General features: G+C 35.2%; 1 protein-coding gene across 1 annotated transcript in view; it reads right to left on the minus strand.

Annotated features, from left to right (window-relative positions):
- The window catches only part of LOC150092472 (uncharacterized), a 132,769-nt gene extending 113,425 nt beyond the window's left edge, over positions 1–19,344 (minus strand). The window contains exons 1-2 of the mRNA XM_090415164.1: positions 19,329–19,344; positions 13,912–14,072 (exon numbers count right to left, since the gene is read on the minus strand). Of these exons, the coding sequence (XP_090271290.1) occupies positions 13,912–14,064 (153 nt within the window). The 5' untranslated portion in view covers positions 14,065–14,072; positions 19,329–19,344. The remainder of the gene's footprint in view (positions 1–13,911; positions 14,073–19,328) is intronic.
- Between the last annotated feature and the right edge of the window lie 565 nt (positions 19,345–19,909).

The raw sequence follows: 19,909 nt of genomic DNA on the forward strand, positions 1-19,909 counted from the left end.
ATTCATTTAACTCCTACCTGATTAACCCTTCTTACCCTAGGTAAAGAATTTAATACTGCTTCCTCTAGATCAGGGCTTCCCAAACTTAGAGATGTCAGGGCCCCTTTGCAAAAATGAAAATATTTGATGGCCCCCTCAAAAAAAAAAAAACTCAATAGAGATATTATTCTAATATTTATTGTATTTATATTCAATACAAAACATACAGTGAATATTGCAAAAATCAAATGCATATTACATTTTTTGCTGTTCTGGTAAAATATGAAATAGTCTTTTTTTTTGAGTCTGTTTCTGCTTCTTCCGATTGTTTGCGGTTGTTTTTTTTTAAATCAGCCACTTATCCATCTCAGGGTTAAATTTTAACGTAGAATAGATCAAATATCACCACTTACCGATACTGGCACACCACACACTGATAACATGAAATTAGTGAATATTACCTGAATAAGGGAATCCCTAGACCAGGAACATTTCTCTTTTGTGACCTTTTTCTCTTTAAGGTAATTAAGCCTAATGCGAAACAGACAGCAAAGGCAGGTTATTAAATATTGCATATGATTGGTGCAGTATTAACAAAAGATCGTGCAACCAAAAGATAAAAGCATAGCTGACAATTGAGTTGAAATTCTAACTCTCTTCAACTGAATTCCATATGTGAAACTGCCACAACATTCATATATATATATATATAAACTTACTTTTAACAAATTTGGTTGAATTTTATTGCTGCCTTGGGAAATCTAACTTGCACACATCTAATTAATAACAATAGTTTTTAGTTAGACACTGTTTGCCCATGCAACATATGGTTTTGTTTCAGTCTATATAGTATAGTTTCTGTATGAGGGGAAATGTCATTCATTAATTAGTGTGTTTTTATCCCAGTTCTCTAATTGCACTATTTGTTGAGAAATATTATAGACTCCTGATACCTTATTCAATGGCATAATAAAAGTACTTGTTTTTATTGCCTCTGCAGTATAGTGGCTGTTGTTTACCACTGCAAGTGAGTTATTATCTCCCCTCATGAACTTGTTTAAGCTTTTTTCATGTGTGAAGTATATGCGAAACTTATTGGTAACAGAAAACTAGCTTGGATGACAGTGATAATATCAAGAGTTTTGATATGTATCTAAAGTCAATATCAACAGTCCCTGATTACTAACGCATGATGAAAGGGACAGGAAGATTTGGAGCTTCCCTGGAGAGCATTCTAAGTAAATACAATTGACCACTGCTTTGAAATGAAACATGAATAAGCAATATTTACTAATATTCATTAAGTGCCAAAATATGCAAGAAGCAAAGTCTGTGAACCAACACCAATGTGTGAATTTTTCCATTAAAATATAAAAAATAACAAAAAAGAAATAAAAGTTAAATACGTTTCTTTTAAAATAAAAAAATCTACTTAGTCTTAAAACATTTTCAATTTGTTTTCATTATTTCATGGCCTCCCTCAACAAAACCTATAGTCCCCAGGGGGACATGGCCCAGTTTGGGAAGCACTGCCCTAGATGACCCTTAACTATATTGCATGCACTATTAACATCCTTATCCTGCAGTGTTTTATGTAATGGCACAGATTTAAGCTTCTTCCTAAGCATATCATAATCACCTGCCTTGTAGTTCCATATATACCCTTCTTGACAGAATATTCTGATCCTATGACCAGGTCCAATGTCCTCCACCCCTAGTTCTCTCCATCACATGCTACTTTAAGCATGTATCTCTCAGCAGGAGTATAAATTCTATTTTCTTCTTGCCATATTATTCTTGTCTATATCTCCATAGTTGATGCCCCTAATAATCATTCAACCTGTACCCATTGTGCTAATTTGGCGATGCATGCCTTCTAGATCATCTGTGGAATTTCCTGGCCTACAGGAATGTTCAACATTAGATATGTGAAGAGCCAAAGGCTTCAATTTGGCGACATAACTTGTTTAAGTTAAAGGATATTACATCCCATATAGTTTCTTAGCCGAAAAAGAAACTCATTCATGCCGAATATAGTAAAAACGATATATAAAGTTCGGCGATTAAAAGTGTAAGCAAATACCTGGATACTGCAGCACTGATCCCAAAGGGTAGTGCAAGCTGGGGCAACTCGTGGTAGAGGTGGAGCAAGCTCCAATCACTATTCTTGATATTTGCCCATAATGTGAACTTAGCTCCTAGGAACTGTATTTGTTCACATTATGAATGAAGGTCACTACCCAGACCGGTTTTGACCTTTGAGGTCTCAGTGAGTAGCCAGACCTAGTTAATATCAAGTTTGTAGCAAACAGAACTTGTACCCCTACTACGAGTATTGCCGTGGGGTGCTCTAATAAATTATTAGATATGTGAAGAGCCAAAGGCTTCAATTTGGCGACATAACTTGTTTAAGTTAAGGAATCAAAAAAGGTATCAAGAATAGTGATCGGAGCTCGCTCCACCTCTACCACAAGTTGCCCCAGCTTGCACTACCCTTTGGGTTCAGTGCTGCAATATCCAGGTATTTGCTTACGCTTGGAACTGCCGAACTTTATATATAGTTTTTATAGTTTTTACTATATTCGGCATGAAACAAACTCTAGTTTCTTATTTGGCTAAGAAATAATATGGGATGTAATATCCCTTAACTTAAACAAGTTCAACATTATGTTCAACTATGAAGCTGATAATTATAAAAGGAGGCAGCTTGAAACAGCAGTACCATGGCTTAAGAACTAGTAGGAAAAAATGTCAGTATTGCATGGGAGATGTCAGGGAATGTTTGAAGGGAGCAGTATCTGAGTGCATACTCGGGGTCAGGAGGATAAACTAAGTATGGATTAAGATGAGTAACAATATAAAGCAGGAGCTGCAACAAAGGAAAAAATGTTGAGGGAATATAAAATAAAATAAAAAAATATTAGCATAATCATAAGCAGTTCAAAGTAGAAGGAAGACTAGTAGTAAGTAGTAGTTAAATCAGATTATGAAAGAAAATTACCAAAGAAAATCTAAAAGAATTTTTTCTAATATAGTGAGTAAGGAAGAATGATTATGGAAAGATCATTTTAATCATTGACAATGGTAAAAAGGTGACAAAAGCAGAAATAATTGAGTTAACTGATAACTTTGCAAGGTTATATCATCCATCTGGAGATTTTGCAGCAGCTGATGTGATAGAGACTGATCTGCTAGTAGAGGTAGATGAACTGGAGGTACTTACCATACTGAAAAATATCATTGGAAATATATAGCAATTGGACTGGACAGTATGTCAGCTGATATGCTACAAGAATGTCCAAGAGAATTGGATTTGTAGGTTCCAAGGAAGTGAAAATAGGGTACCATAGCTCTGATACGTAAGGTGGGATACAAATGAGATATTACCTAGTGTAGCAATAAATAACAGTTACAACTTGAACAGTGCATAAACCTTTAATCTATCAGTAAATCATTTACAGCTTTCATCACCTACAAACCACATGTATAATGTGCACATAGCAGCACTCTATGTTCAAAATATCCCTCTTCTGTTTTCACATACAGACATCTGTAAGGGCACATATCGATGGTGGCACACACACAGAAGATGACACAACATCCAATGGAAACACTGCAATTACTCACTCCAAATCCACCTTCAGGTCGGCAATGCTGGAGTGTCATTTCTTGCAGGATACTCTGAAGATCAGACCACAATTTGAAGACCAACAGATTCAAATTGGGACTTCCAGATGGCCAATCAGGATAGTATGTGGTCAGACACATTTGTCTCCAACCACTTTGTGTGGTCCTCATCTTGTGTGCAGGGCCTGAGTCCTGTTGGAAGGTCCAACATCTGCTGCTACACAAGGTGTTGTTCATGGCCCATACTACAGTTTGGCATATTGTCTTGATACACTCTGGTAAAGATTTTGACCCCTTTCTCAAAGGCAACTTGGATATTCCTGATACCAAACCATTACTGATGTGGGAGTGAGGATTTCTCTGAATCCTGGGTACTATGGCATGTGCTGTACAACCACCCAGGGCATATACTCTATCATTTTGGCAGTTAAGACTTCAATGGTGAAAATCTTCATCTGTGAAGATTGATTTTATTACCTGTTGCTGCATAAGTTGCGGTGTTAGGAAGTGTCCAGTAGAATGACAATAGATGCTTACCCACAGGTCAGCTAGTACACAAGACACTCTGAAATGTTCATCTCTTGTGACATCACTTTCTGTGTTCTCACAGGATTATGGAGAAGACTTGAATTCAGTCCTCGCATGCTGTTGCATCCTCATGCAGCATGGTCAACTAGTTTTCAGTTTTTTGGCAATCAGATACATCTTCTGTATCGTTATAATGGTAAATAGCCTGATACACAAACATTCTACTGAACCTACGTGTTTTATTGTATTGAAAATAAAAAGTTGCTGCGTTACAACCTTATGAAGTAGTATTACTACTACTTGGTTCTCAATCTTCCCACTGCATGTTAACCCATACAGCTAGACAACTTGCTGATAAACATGTGTATGTTGGCTACAGACAGTGTCACTAAAGGAACTAGGTTCGTGGGGATGTGTGAAAGTTGGGTTTTTATGGCAAGATTATGTAATTAGAGACCAATTAGTATCACACGAGTGGTGGTTAAGTATTGGAAAAGATCATTAACCAAGAATGAGTGTATAGGAATATGATACTGTTACACCCTGATAACCTAATGTGAAAATTTCAGTTATCATGATGTAACAAGAGAAGAAATAAAAAAGCCTGTATAAATAACTAAGCAAGCATGCTTATTCCTAAGCAGATATTGTTAAGAGCCTTTGAAAGTAACAAATACATAAAATTAAAAGAAAAAAATATGCTTGCATCCAAGAAAAATATAGCTGAAATTGTTTAACTAAATAAAAAAAAAAGGAATTTTATTATAGTTGTGATATGATAAAATAAGGTTAAGTAAAGCAAAGAAAATAAGTCATAGGATTTTGTGCGAGAGGCTAGTTTTTACATTTGAAATAAGAAATTAAAGATTCGAGTTAATTCTTAGAAAATTTTGGAAGGGGATTAATTTAGTACAGATGGCAAAGGTTAGCTTAAAGAAAAACAAAGCTCAAGGGCATAATTTCCGAATTGACTGTCACGTGTCAGTCGTGCACACATGGACCGCAGGATGTTTTGGCAGAAAACCCCACTCTAATTGGTCAGTGAAATCGACTCCAGTAAAGGGGGGGAAAAGAAATTGAGGAAGGTGCCGGTAGGGTCATAAAAGCGTTAGGGAATCCCCAACCCCACGTGGCTTTTCTTTCAGAGTTTTCTTTGAGTCGTTGAATAGGTCTCATGTGGTTTTCCTGAGTGACGGGTTAGGAGTTTCCTCCATCCGACACAATAAGGAAACAAAATGTGTGGGATTTCGATTCAGTGTTCCTATTGTAAGAAATGAGGGATGCCATTTAGTTAAAAGAAAGAAGATAATGTCTGTGTTTCATCATCCAGTAATTGTACCGAGAGAAAGAAATCTATGAAGAAGTCAGTGCCCACGTGATGAATTTCACAGCCATAGAATAGATGATCCTATGTATATCCTTGATTGAAGCATGTAAAGTAAAGATTGTGAAAGCCCATCTTAATGCCAAAGGAACTTAGGATTGATAAGTTATTGAAGAGTTTGTCCTAGGAAGGTACAAACCAGTGTAGAAGACCCAAGTAAAAAAAAAGGTATTGTAAGAATCTCATGTCAATTCAAATCATGTGACTGTAATCATTGTTCAATACCAGAACAGTTGAAGGGATTAATGAGAATTATAATAGGACTTTAGTACATGTCAGGTGAGAATAAGCTTGTTACTATTAATTAATAAGTATTCATGTGCCTAGAGATTTATGCATGTGCACTATCATTTAAGAGAGTTTAAAAGGTATCATTTAAGGGTCAAAAGTGTGTATTAGTTCAGCAAAATAATTTTAATCCAGATTGTCTTAGTAATATAATTGGTTACTCTAATTTTCTATGTCCTAGAAAGTGCAGAATTTGTGTGATCAGACTAGTAAGGGGTTAGATAAAGGGTCAACTAGTTCTAGAACTACACATGCTTGTTTGTATAGAATCTGTTATGGCAGTATGATCACAATTCCAATATAGGATCTTAGCCTAATACTTGTTTAGCTAGTGTTGATTTGTATTATATATTCTTAGTATTGAATTGATTTTTATTTAATAAGGAACGAATTGTACCTTGTTTAAGAGTTTGATAAACTTTTGTTCAATGAAAATGCAGTTGTCTGAGATTGCGGCTCAATGCACCACTTGTAACATACGAACCTGATCATGCAGGAGGGAGAAATTTTGTTGAGTTACGAGATAAAGGTCATGACTGCATATTAGTTTCACACTCAGACATATTTTGGTAATTCCTCCTTGTTTTTTAATTTTATATCTTGAACTAAATGTCCTAAAAGGTGCAGTATAAAAATAAATATTTAGGGACACTAGGGGGAGAAGAAGCTTGAATATTTGTATTTGGGTGATATCTTGTATATAGATAAGATTTGGATAAAGACAAGTAGTTTCACAAGTAAGGATAGTTGAAAGCATAATCTTAAAATGGGACACAACAATACTCTATAGAGAGTACCACACCTTTGTAATTTACCCAAATTTATTAACAAAGTGACAGCAGAATTAAGAAAAATGGCTATGCTATAAGGGATTCTATACTGCTTGGCATTGCAAAGACATTTGTGGTACTTAATGTAAAACTATTACATCAGCTTGAGCAAATGGGAATAGATATGAAACCAATTACATCAACAGGGAGAAGTGGTAGCTGACAGAAAGCAGTAAAAGGTGGACTGGAATTCAGAAGAGTGAAGGTGACTGGTAGAGGGCCTGAAAGTCCTGTACTAGAGTAACTGCACTTTAATGTTAATGATATAGGGAATAATTTAAGAGGGATATTCATTTGTTTGCTGATGAAACAAAAAATTGGTTGGACAACAGTTGGTTGATAAAGATCATTAAGATCTCCTGTAAGTGGCTTGGATAGGACTGGTTATAGACCTAAAAATGAATTACCGTGTATGTTTACAAATTCCAGAAGTATCAGAATTAAGGGAGATGAAATGGTTTAACTGATTAAGTTTATTGCCCCAAAATCATTGGATGAAGTGAAACATTGAATGAAGATGATATTCTAATAGAAATAGAAATGAAAGGATATAGTACAAGCAGAAATTGGGAAATCAGGTGAAGAAAAACACTAGAGATTTTTAGATGTGGCAAGTAGAAGGAAGAATGAACATGGTAAGATGATGTTAATGGATGAAAGTGGTAGAACAGCAACTGCTGCAGAAGAAATTTTTAGGTATTAAGTGATCAATTTATAAGAGTGTTTCATCCTGATCAGAGTGGAATCATGAGGAACTTAAGGAGAGGGTGGCTTAATTGTGAGTGAGCAGGAGGTATTTGAGGAAATAAACCTTATGTCAACAAGGCGATAGGATTTGATGATATATCACCATGCATCATAAGGGTATGTTCCAGGGAACTGGCAGTAGCACAGGCATGCCTGTGCAATGAGTCTTGCAGCATAGGTTCTAAGAGTGGAAGGAGGGTAAATTGTTCCATTGCATAAAAGGTAGTGATAAGACTAGCTAAATTATAAACCAATCTGTATATCTGGAGTTGTGGTGAAGGTACTGGAGAGATTAGTAACAAGTAGGATACAGAAATCAGTTGATAACAGCAGTATTTTCTGTGATTATAAGCATAGGTTGTTAAAGGGAGATCATGTTTTACTAACTTCTCTTTTATAAGATGACAAATGTCTTGGACAAAGGAGATGAATATACAGTGGTGTACTTGGATTTTGCAAAAAGTTTTGATAAGACTTCCACAACAAGCTGGTAAATAAATTGAAACAGATGGGATTTGATAGACTTCTGAGTTGTCAGTGACTGGCTGTCAGATGTATCTGAAAGGTCTATATTGGGGTGCAGTATTCTGAAAGAGGAAGGTTACTAGTGGTGTATAGCAGGTGTCAGTTTTGGGACCATTGTTGTTCAATTTGTAGTCATGATATTGGGATGGGTTGAACTGGTGATATGCAACTGTTTGTGGACAATGCAAAATTGAAAACAGAAATTCAGTGTCAAGCAGATGTTATGGCCTTGCAGGAGGACTTTAATAGATTGCACGAATGGGCAGATAAGTGGAACATTCAGTTCAATGTTGCAAAGTATGAGTTTGAAATTTGATAAGGAACAATTTGATGCAAAGTATACAAAGTTGAAGACATCACAACAAATAATGGCAATGATACAGGGATAAAGTGGTTATGATGCCATTGTACAAGGCTTTGATAAGACTTCATATAGATTACTGATCTATAGATCAGGTTGCTGGGTTTTAGTGGTGATGAAGACATATTAGAAAGGGTCCAGAGAAGAATCAAAATTCTGTGGAATGTGAAGTACAAGGACTGATTGAGAGAATGTAACAAAGCCTCATGAATAGGAGGAAGTGGGTGGATTTGATTAAGATATATATATGCTGGTCAGGAGTTATCAGGATAGATATTTTTCATAAAATGAAAGAGGTGGTAGAACAGGCATTTGCTGGAAACGTGGTTGGTGAGTGGAATGCATTGATTGAGTGTGTTGTGAATGTAAGTACATTGAATCTATTTAAAGCATGAGCATTATGTGAATAGTGTGTACCTCCAATGATGAATCTGACTGCATAGAAAGCAGATGTTAATATAATAATAAATATATTTTTTTGTCTATAAATGTCTTCATATCTAATATTTTGCAGTTGTGGCTAGTATTTTATATGAATATCACAACCATGAAAATTTTGAAAACTACCTTCATTAGTACTATTAGGAAAATAAGGGTTAGATAATACAGAAACTGTTTCAAGTACCGAATTCTTCAATGCACTTTAGGCCACCAGTAAACAGTGGTGGCATTTCATATTGGCTGTTAACCCACTCCAACATTCACTTTTCCATTAAATATCTTTGACCAAATATGCACAATATTCCAGATCAGCTGCAGATACAATAATGCTATCATCTCTAACTTTGCAGTGAATCTCATTATGATCATATGGTTTTTTTGTATGTTATTTGTGACTCATCCATGGAAGTAAGCAACCCCCAGCAGTATCATTGGTGGGATAAGTTCTTGTGTTTTGTTTTCTCTCAGAAATCCTGCTCCAGATATTGAACATGGAGCTTTTTCAAGCCACTTCAGGCTTCCAATAAATGTAGCAATAAAATTTATTTCTCACCTAAAGTCTTTCATAAAGATCCAAGTATGATTCAAACTTCATGTTAGAGGTTAATGGAGTATTATAGCATTAAGCAAGGATTAAAACAAATTTTAATGCTTTCAGTATTTCCTCTTGTTTACTAAAAAATCTTCAGGGAGTTCAAATAATATTTGTAACATACACAAAGGCAACATACTCAATGAAAAACATGGCTATGATGATTCTAAAGTCCTACTAGGTGGCATGTGCTCTATGGGCATTTGTAGATGACCTAAGATGTGAATTGGAACCTCTGATTCAGATTTCCCAAATTTTGGAATGTGTTTTGCACCTGTATTTGTTTAAATTTGGTTAATTTCTGAGTGTTGTTGCAGATTCCAAAAATTGTCATTTTTTAAATTTACCATGCAGCATAGCAGTTTTCTTCCAGAAGATCTTGTAAGTGGTATCCAATACATGGTCTGCAAGACCAGATTGATCATCTGGCACACCATGTATTGGATCCCACTCATGGGATCTTCTTGAACTAAATTACCATACTCCATCACAGTAAATATCCTAAATTATATCCTTCAGCATTTAAGCTTGTTGTAGAATGGCTACATTAACCACTCAACCAATTAGGAATAAAATTTCCTCTCTATAGTTATCTCCAGTTCCCTTCACTTCACTGTTACCAGGAATATTTCTGTCAATGCAGTGTAATGTATGCTCTCTTCTTGGATAAAACAGAAATTCTTGAATTTGTCAGCGAACTGTATTTGTTTCTAAATCCTTGAAATAATATGCATAAAGGATTTAGGCCTAGCGTGGCCTCTTCTGGCTTTAGAAGTCAAAGTCATCATTGAATCTTTTTATTATTATTATCATTCATGCCTCCATGGAGTCAAAAGGCTCATCATGGGAGGTACTTCCTAAGAACATAAAGTCTGTCAAGACTCATCGAGGGAAGGCTCCTCCCCCCCCGAAGAAACAAAGTCTATCATACCATTCCTTAAACTCATTGACCGTTCTCACTCTCACCACTCCATCAGGCAATGCATTCCACGGTTCAACCACCCTCCATGCAACGAAACCACTTTTCACCCTCCTGCTCATAGTTTCCTTTCGTAACTTCCAGGGATGGCCTCTTGTCATCACTCCTTCCTGCTGTTCAACAAGCAAAAGAACTCCCTAGTGTCAACCCTGTAACCACCTCTCAACTGTTTAAGTCTCAATCATATCACCTCTCCTATCCACCAATCTCTGCAGTCCACATTCCCTCAGCCGATCCTCATAACCAGAATTGTATATGAAACCATCCTCATCATCCATCTTTGTACCCTTTCCAGTTAATTTATCCCCTTCAAATCCTGGGGACCAAATTTGAGAACAATAGTCTAATCAGAGACTTATACAATGGAATGATAAACCTTTTATCTTTGCAGGTCAGTGTCCTTCTCATAATTGCAGCAATCCTCTATGTTACCCTCACCACCTTTGCAATATGTCCCCTAAATTTCAGGTTTCTATCAATCATCAAACCCAGATCTTTTGTCTCCCACTACTTCCTCCAATATAACTCCTCCCATAGAGTATGCAGCATCCCATCAATGTTTTGCAAACCTCGAGACCTTAGATTTTGCTGCATTAAACTGACACCCCCATTCATTTGACCATCTATCTAGCATATTCAAATTCTCTTGCAGGGCTACCACATCTGCACTATTATTAATAATCCTTCCCAGCTTTGCATCATCTGCACAACTGAATATCCACTTGCAATGTCATTGATGTAAAGGTTAAACAATATAGGTTCTAGTACTGTGCCCTGTGGGACCCCACTTTTAACCCTCTGCCTCCTTGAAACTGCTCCACCATACACAACTCTGATGTCTATCAGACAGCCAATCTTAAATCCAGTTGACCAATCTGACATCCAGACCCATGTGCTGCAACTTTAATATCAGCTTATCATGTGGCACCCTGTCATATGCCTTCGCTAAGTGTAAGAAAATTGCAGTATATGCCTTTCCCTCATCTAATGTTCTTGTAACTTTATTATAAAAGACTAGCATATTGCTAAAACAAGATCACCCTTTCACAAATCCATGTTGACTCTCACAGATAACATTACCCTCATCTGCCCAATGCTGTATACGGTCCCTTTTAAGAGGACGTCCTTGTTATCTTTTTCCTAATGGCTTGTACTTTAAGATGTGTTTTGGCAATCTTTCTATTTTCATTCTTTGAACATGTTCCATCCATTTATGTTTATATTTTTTAAATTTTTTCTATTGTTGATACTTGGTCTAATTCTTTTATAATTCCTTGATTTCTTTCATGATCAAATAGAGTATAATAAAAAGCCAACTCAAAGGCTCTGTCAGTTCTTTAGCACATTCTCTGAAAATGCATGGTGAAATACCATCCAGTTCCACAGCTTTACTGACATCCAGAATACTCTGGATTTGGAATATACTCTCCTCCTGTATCTATAAATCTTGAATCTGCCCTATCCCTCTAGTATTAAAATTTCCTTCTCCAGGATGAAAAAATACTCCAATAAAGTATTCATTGAACAATTCCACTATGTCCTCTGCCTCAGTCACTCTTTCTTATTTTTATCCCACAATGCCATTCTTCCAGTCATTTATCCTCTTACTGGCCACATAGCTAAAAAATTACCTAAAATTTTCTTTGGATCTCAGAGCTAATCTCTCCTGTTATTGCACTTTTGCCTTCCTTAACATATTAGTCACTCTCATGGCCCATCTTATATTTTTCATGCATCTTCTCTTCACTTCTCTTTATATATCTTCCATAGCCACTTTTCACATGCAGTTCTTGTTTAATATTGTTTGTCATCCATTTTACTCCAAATTGCGTCTTCTTCATTTGTGGAATACAGCTTACATTTGCTGCACTAACAAATATTCCTTCACAATTTTGCAAGCACTAATGATATCCCATCCTTCCAATTCCTCCCTGAATGAAAACAAAATTCAATACATGTTAGAGAAAGGAGAAAAAATAACACTAAAAGGTTTAACAGGATTCTGTTTGCTATAGACTTTTGTATCTGGCCACATGGTCTATGAGAGCCCATTCTATATAATTATAGGTTTTATTTCTAAAAATAATTCCCATGTTACTCCAAGAAATTATTAATTTTTTAATTAATTTTTATTAATTAAAAAATAAATTAGCTTATGTTTAGGAGTGCTTTTTTATCATGTCATTGGTTTTTGCTGAGTTCTAGGGCATTACTGAAGTTTTACATAGATAAATATGAAGAATTTCAGAGGGAACATTCTGATAAACCTTTAGGATGTTGCTGGCTGTCTTATTCAGTGGCATCCTGGTGTGTGGAAACAACATTCATCTGCTGTTTGATGTCAGTATGACTGAAAGGAAGGGGATTTTGGAAAAGGTGGTGGTAGAGCAATGTGGAAGAATTATTGTTGAGGCAAGGGTGAATCTTTTTGAAAAGCCTGTTTTTTTTAATATATTATTAACTGTGAGCAAAGAATATTTTGGGGTGAATATAGAAAAACGTTTTGGAGAAGGGGAAGGATATGATGGGATAAGTTTGGGGGGAGTCGAAACAGCCCATGCATGCTTTGAGTTTTGTGGCTTCACTGAATATCCTTCTGTTGACAATGAACAGGTCTGCAAATCTGCAGTCCAATAAATATTTGATGTATACTTTGTTGCATTTGATAAAACTGTGTGCCCTTAAAACATCAATAAGAATATATCTATGAAATATTCAGCACTTGCAGAAATTGCGTCTTTCCGTGCTTCACGTTTTTGGGAAGTTTTAAATTCTTGAGAAAACTGAAAATTTATTTCTTCATTAATAACGTGGCAGTCTTGACAAATAACAGATTGATTTGGGGGAAAATTTTTGATAAGTTAGTAATGATGTAAGTTTTTCTTGTGGTAGTAGTCATAATATGCTGTACATCCCTTGAGGGGAGATGTCAGGAATTTGATGATCCTCATTCCGTTCAATATCATTTGTTTCACTGTTGGTGAAAGATTATGCTGAAATTTTTTCAAGTTTTTTTTCAGTTGGTTATGCTATAAATTAAAGATGCCAAGAAATTATATTCTTGGTTTCATTCTTTGTTATACATCTAAGTGTAAGCAAACAAAGCTTTTCAGTGAAGTGACTTCACAACTGGACTACTTGTATAGAGGCTAATGACTAACATCAGTGCCATTAATATCCCATAATGCAACTGACATCTTTTGACTACTTGTATATGGAAATATGACTCATGTATTACTTCAACCTTGGTAGCACTTCTGGGTGTCGCTTCGATTGATGAGTTTCAATAAAAGTCTAAACCAGTTTGGGCAAGTGGTCCTTCCCTTATATACACACACACATACACACATATACGCACACACACACACACGTGTCTGTAAGGATATGTGAATTACATTGAGATATTAAGGCAATCCATGTGAGGTCAATAGCTCTATATACACATAGCCCAGTCAGGAAGTTACTTCACATGCAAACTTTGTTTACTTACACTTGAATAAAGGATGAAACCAAGAATATAATTTCTTGTTATATTTAATATATTATGTTGAAATTCAATAAATGTGAAGTGTAAACAACCTGTCTAACCCACAGTGATAAACTTAAAAAAAAAATATATACAAAACTCACCTTTGTAAGACGAATCCTATGAATATGTCGTGGTGGTAGAGCAAATCCATTCAAGAATGGATTTAGTATCTCCTTTTGAGAGTGAACAGTAACATAATGGAATGGATACATATACTGTGTCAGATAATTCCATGGATCCAAATTTAGCAACATCACTACTGCTAAAATATAAATGAAATAATTTGCATCAAAACATACAGGTTATTAAAAATTTCATCTTGTGTCTGTATTTCAGATTTAAAATGTTTAAAACTGTTAAATGAAAGTTTATAGTCTTGCTTATAAGACTTAGAGAATGAAACAGAAAGTCTTGCTATAAGAGCAAATTTATTTTGAAGGTTTTTTCTTGGCAAAGAAAAAAACTTTTGAAAACAACAACTGTTAAAGAGTATTTGCCAATTCTCAAAACCTAGTTGGCACTTGACATTAATATTGATAATATTAAGATTAAAACATGTATTATGATGACAGGCCATCATTAATTTTCCAATTACAGTAGCAGTATATAGTTGATAAACAATTAAGGTTTTCAATGAATATGAAGATACAAGGTTGTTTCTAGAAATATATTGAATGGCTAGCAAAGTTAAGGTGCCCTCATATATAGAATGATGAAATGCATGAGCCATCACTAACTTAATGGATAAGTTATTCCAGTTCATATTCTTGATTCAATATTTATGCAGTGCCTTAACTAGCTTTTCATGGGCCATGTGCAAGATTTTATTTTTGGACCACCTTTTATTGCAAAAGAAAAATAATGAAGAAAAAAATATACACACACACACACATACACGAAAGAAATAGATCAGCTAAACTTTTTTTTAGCTACAACTTTTTAACTTTAAATGCAGGAACAAGGTTCAAAGAAAGACTTATTTTTAAATAAAATCTATTCAACTAGTAATCCTCTGATAGGATGGAAAAAATCAACTGTAATCTCCATCTTTAAAAAAGGTAGTTGAGATGATGCTAAAAACTGAAGAGGTATAACTATACTAAATTCCTTTTACAAAATATATAGCAGAATTTTAAATAACTAATAAAATATTCTGAAAACTTTATTTTAGAAGTAGATCAATGCAGCTTGGGGATTTTCAAAAGTGTTATCTAGTAGATGCAATGCAAATTTATTCCAAGGGCAAGAAGATTGCCTGAGAGTGTTGTCTGTAGAGAATTTGAGTGTGTTTAAAGCAAAGTATGATGAGCTGTGTGTATGATAAAAGGACCTCCTAGATGAGTCTAACTCTATGGAGTCTTATTATTACCCCAAGAGCTCATAGAGTCAAAGACTCATCTGGGAGGTCCTTTTATCACACACAGCTCATCATACTGTGTCTTAAATACATTCAAACTCCTTGCAGACACCCCACTCTCAGGCACAGCATTCCAATCATTCATAACTCTGCACAAAAAACCTGCCTCTCACTCCCTACTCACACCCTCTTTATACATGTTGAAATGTATAAAGAGGGTGTTTTTCACTTGGTTTGAGTATAATAAATTTAGTTTAATCCTTTATCCACGTGCGAGCAAACAAAGTTTGCACCTGAAAGTATCTTCAGGACTGGGGTAAGGTGGTGCAACACCAGGTCACTCCTTGCAAAGGTGGAGCAAGCTACTAACACTTCTCAGTATCTTCCATAATGCAAAACATCTCCTTGCGGATATGTCTAATGTTATGCATTAAGGGAAGGGCCACTACCCAGACTAGTTTTGACCTTTATGGGTGGTTTATCAGGATTGCTTGCACAATCCTGATAAACCACCCAAATATCAAACAAAGATTACATGAAAATTCCAAGGATCTGGATGGCACACATTCAGCCTACCTGACATAAGATCCAGCATAAGTCAGGACTACCTAATCTTCAGGTAGTATTAGAAACTATTCCATGCCAACTGGCTGGAATGTACATGTTAATATATGTATATTAACATGTGTTGTTGTGCCAATGTATTTCTACAACCAACAGATAACACTAATAATAGGACTCTAGTGTTGATGTATAATTTTTTTTTAATTAATTTATTTTTTATTTTTCCCACTAGGTCAGGCCAACAATTGTTGTAGCAGTTGGTCAGTGTCTTTAACAAACCAGTTTGATTGTAGTGTAGCTTGTTATCTGTGTAGTTGTATGCTCCAGAAGATGACCTTGACATAAAGGTTGAATGTAGATTTTAGTTATTAAACTAAAGTTTTTATTCAAACACTGTAGTTGTCTCCATAATTTTCAAAAATGGATTCTGATCACCATGTAAGCTTAAAAGAAAGGAAAATAGAGAAAAGAAGGAATACAATTTAGAAACACATGTTACATTTATTGACTTTGAAAAATGTCATTTTATTTAACATATTAAAAGAAAGATAAATACCAAATATTCTAAAAGCTATTATAAGTATATATGAAAATAATCAAATACAAATAAGATTAAATCATTAACTATCATATACGAGGCAGATAAACCAAGGAGTCTGACAGGGATATCCCTTTTCAGCAACTCTTTAATGTTTATCTGAATGAAATAATAATAAAATGGAATAAAAATTTTCATCAAGGTATTAAACTTTCTCCTACTGTGAACTTAAACACTCCTTTTTGTTGTTGAACAAATAATTACAAATTCTGAAGATACCTTTCTGTAAGTTATTTTACATTTAAATGAGATAGCCAAAGATTATGGAATGATAATATCAAGAGGAAAAATCAAAAATGGCCTTTAAAGGACAAGATCCAGTAAAAACTAAAGTAGTAATAGATAAGATTTTAGAACAGGTGAATTTATTTAACTACCTAAGTTGTCTGATTACATATGAAAATGAAAAAGATATAAACCTAAAAATTGCAATATTTAAAAATAACAGGTGTAATTAAATTTGTTTAAACCAAACCTAGTACAAAAACAAACTAGATTAAAAGTATACAATACATTAGACATACTAGTCTGACTGTATGGAGGTGAAATCTGGACAATAAAACAAAAAGACAGATTTATAACAGCTGAAATGAAGTTTGAGAAAAACTGCAAAGTATAATCTATTTGATCACAAAAGAAAACAAAGAAAGAATTAAACCAGGAATCAGCAATAGAAAAAATTTAAAAATATAAACACAAATGGATGGAACACGTTGAAAGAATGAAAATTGAAAGATTACCAAAACAAGCCTTAAATTACAAACCATTAGGAAAAAGAAAACCAGGATGTCCTCTTAAAAGATTCAACAATGACTTTTAAGGCTGGAACAGGCTACTCTAGGCCTAAAACCTAGGTGATGGAATCTGCCCAATGGCAGAATCTATAGAAGACTCCTATTATAGGCGATGTTATTTCAGGAAAATGACAACGTAGACTAAATTAAAATTTTAGTTTTTATTTCCAATATGTGAGAGGATGTATGTGAAGAAAGGAGTGCAGTTTGTTAATGTGTGGAATGAGTTTGAAAGACGAAGTGAACTATATAGGAGAGATGGACTGCATTTGAGTGGTTTTGGTGTGAATTGCTTAAAGAGACTGCTGCTGGAAGGTAGGGAAGTGAGTGCAGAAAATGAATCTGATCAAGTGGTAAGCAATGTGGAAAAATGGGAGAGTAATGGTTGGCCGAGTGGTTAGTGTATCTGCTCTCGAGCAGCAAGGCTGCAGGTTCAAATCCCGCTGTGAGCATGGATGTTTGTGAAAATACTAGTGGTAGACAGTAGATGGCATTGGTGTAGATGACGGTTGAATGAGGTTCAATGGTGGAGACAGATTTGTAAAGTAGGTGCCCTCCCTTTATGAGTCTTTGGACTCCCTGGAGGTGTCCAATAATAAAAAACAGAAATTGAAAAGGTGAAAATTGTCAATTTTTTGATTTTTCAAAGGCATATGAAATGTGATAAGTTGGTGTTTAAGTTAAAACATGGGTTTAGATATCAGATTAGCAAAATGGATTGAAAAGTGCCTTTATACATATCAGAATTGAATACAGGAATAGTGTTGAGGAATAGAAAGGTAACAAGTCAAGTTCTACATGATTCAGTACTGGAAGTATTGCTGTTCAATTTTTATGCGAGTTGGTTACAGGGAAGTAACCATTTGTTTGCAGATGATGAGAAGCTTCGGAAGGTTTTTATTAATAGTATTGATGTGGATTTTCAGAAGGATGTGAAAATGATATAATGGTGGCAAATGAATGCAGATGTCATTTTATTGTGTATCCCATGAATGGATCTCAACTGTAATGTTTTGACATTTGGGACCTACAGATTGGATGCTTGGCCACTTTGAGCTAAACTAGAATAAGGAGAAGAAAAAGGAGAATACGAAATGACTGAACATAGAATTTAAAATCTGACGACAAATTGCAGTGAAAACAACCACTGCAATATGTCATCGTGGAGAGGGAGAGAATGTGTGGATTTGGGTTCTCCGACCAGACTATACCAAAGTTATCACTATTCCATATATTCAAAGCACATCTGAAAAACTAACAAATGTACAACCTCTCAACTATTTATGGACTATATAAACAATTAGCATCGCTTTCCTGTGTCGTGTCGACTTTTTCTTAAAATTACCTTTCTTAACTCTCAATAACCTCTTCTGGCCGTATCTCTGACAAGAGTGAAGCTGAGGTCTTGTCAGACAAAGAATTGCAAATGGTGAATGCCAATTTCTTTGTCCCAACTCTGGCTCTATCTCCCTTTTCAAACCCAAAGAAATTTGTTTTAGCTGTGCCACTCTGAGTCCTAGGAGATACTGAAAAATATGACCAAGGAGTTAGAAACCAGTCAGCATTCACTCTTCTCAGCAAAATTTTGTGACTTGCAATCGTGACCTTAACTGTTTCCCGCCTTTATGTGGTTCGTTTTACTTTGTGAGCAAGTGCAGTAGTTCTAGACACAGGGAAGACAAATTTCATAATAATAAAGCAATTTAATTACACTGATATCATACAAACACATTTATATAAGCTTAATTAAATCATTCAATTAGAATACACATACAAATCATTGTATGTGTATTCTAATTGCCGTTTCCTTCTCTCGTGCACAAAAGTTAGATAACACACTTGAAAATTCATGTTTCAGAATACTGATCACAGAATACTAAATCTTAATTTTCAGTTACTTAGTCTCATCTCACTAATAATTACACAAGAGTTCATTCAAGATTTTCCTTAGCAGTCCTATCCAATTAATGCAGTTCTCATTCTTAAACTTTAACAAACTCAAATTATTCTCTTTCAAACACATTTCATCAAACGAGTCTACTGACATTTTCTTTCTTTATAATCGGCCACAGTTCTAGGAATGTCTTTCATCACACAATTCAGATCTTCACATTTAATTCACTAAATAGTAGATATAAAGTTCACCTTACCGGTTCACAGCATTTTCTCTCTGGGCCACTTCAGAATTTTATGTCAGACTATTACCTTGATTTTCCCTCTTACTGCGATTGGAATTCTTCACACTTGTTTTCCACCATTAAAATCTGCTGGGCTTTCCTTTGTCTCCGACTGGTAGTTTCTCTTATGTCATACTCACCACTTACGAAGGGTACCATGTGGAGGTTCACTACCAGCCAGGCAATTCATGGAGCATGTGAACAGCAGCAGGAAAACGTCTTAAAAAGCCTGGTGCGTAGTGATACACTCGCTTTTAAACTACACGCCGTTTCCTTCTCTCGTCAGGTGCGCATGCGTCATACGCTCCTTGCTTCTCCCAGCACATAGCGCCACTCGCGGCAACCTACCAAAACTCTCGTAACTTTACATTGAATGAAGGGGGTGGGAAAGCACCGTTCTACACAACAGATATACCGAAGTTGGCCATTTCACATTTGGTATAGTATTTTGATTTTCTCTTTTCTAGCAAATGGTTAGTTGTTCATACAAATTTCCGACTAAGTAACTACTATATTTTTAAACACTGAAATTCCACAATACTAAAATAAAATCATACATATTCCTTCATTTCTGGTAGATTATTAGTTTTCTTATTTAAGCAATAATAA

Source organism: Typopeltis vanoorti, chromosome 26 (genome assembly GCF_054136105.1).
Source record: "Typopeltis vanoorti isolate ZY-2024b chromosome 26, IOZ_Tvanoo_1.0, whole genome shotgun sequence".
Classification (NCBI taxonomy): domain Eukaryota; kingdom Metazoa; phylum Arthropoda; class Arachnida; order Uropygi; family Thelyphonidae; genus Typopeltis; species Typopeltis vanoorti.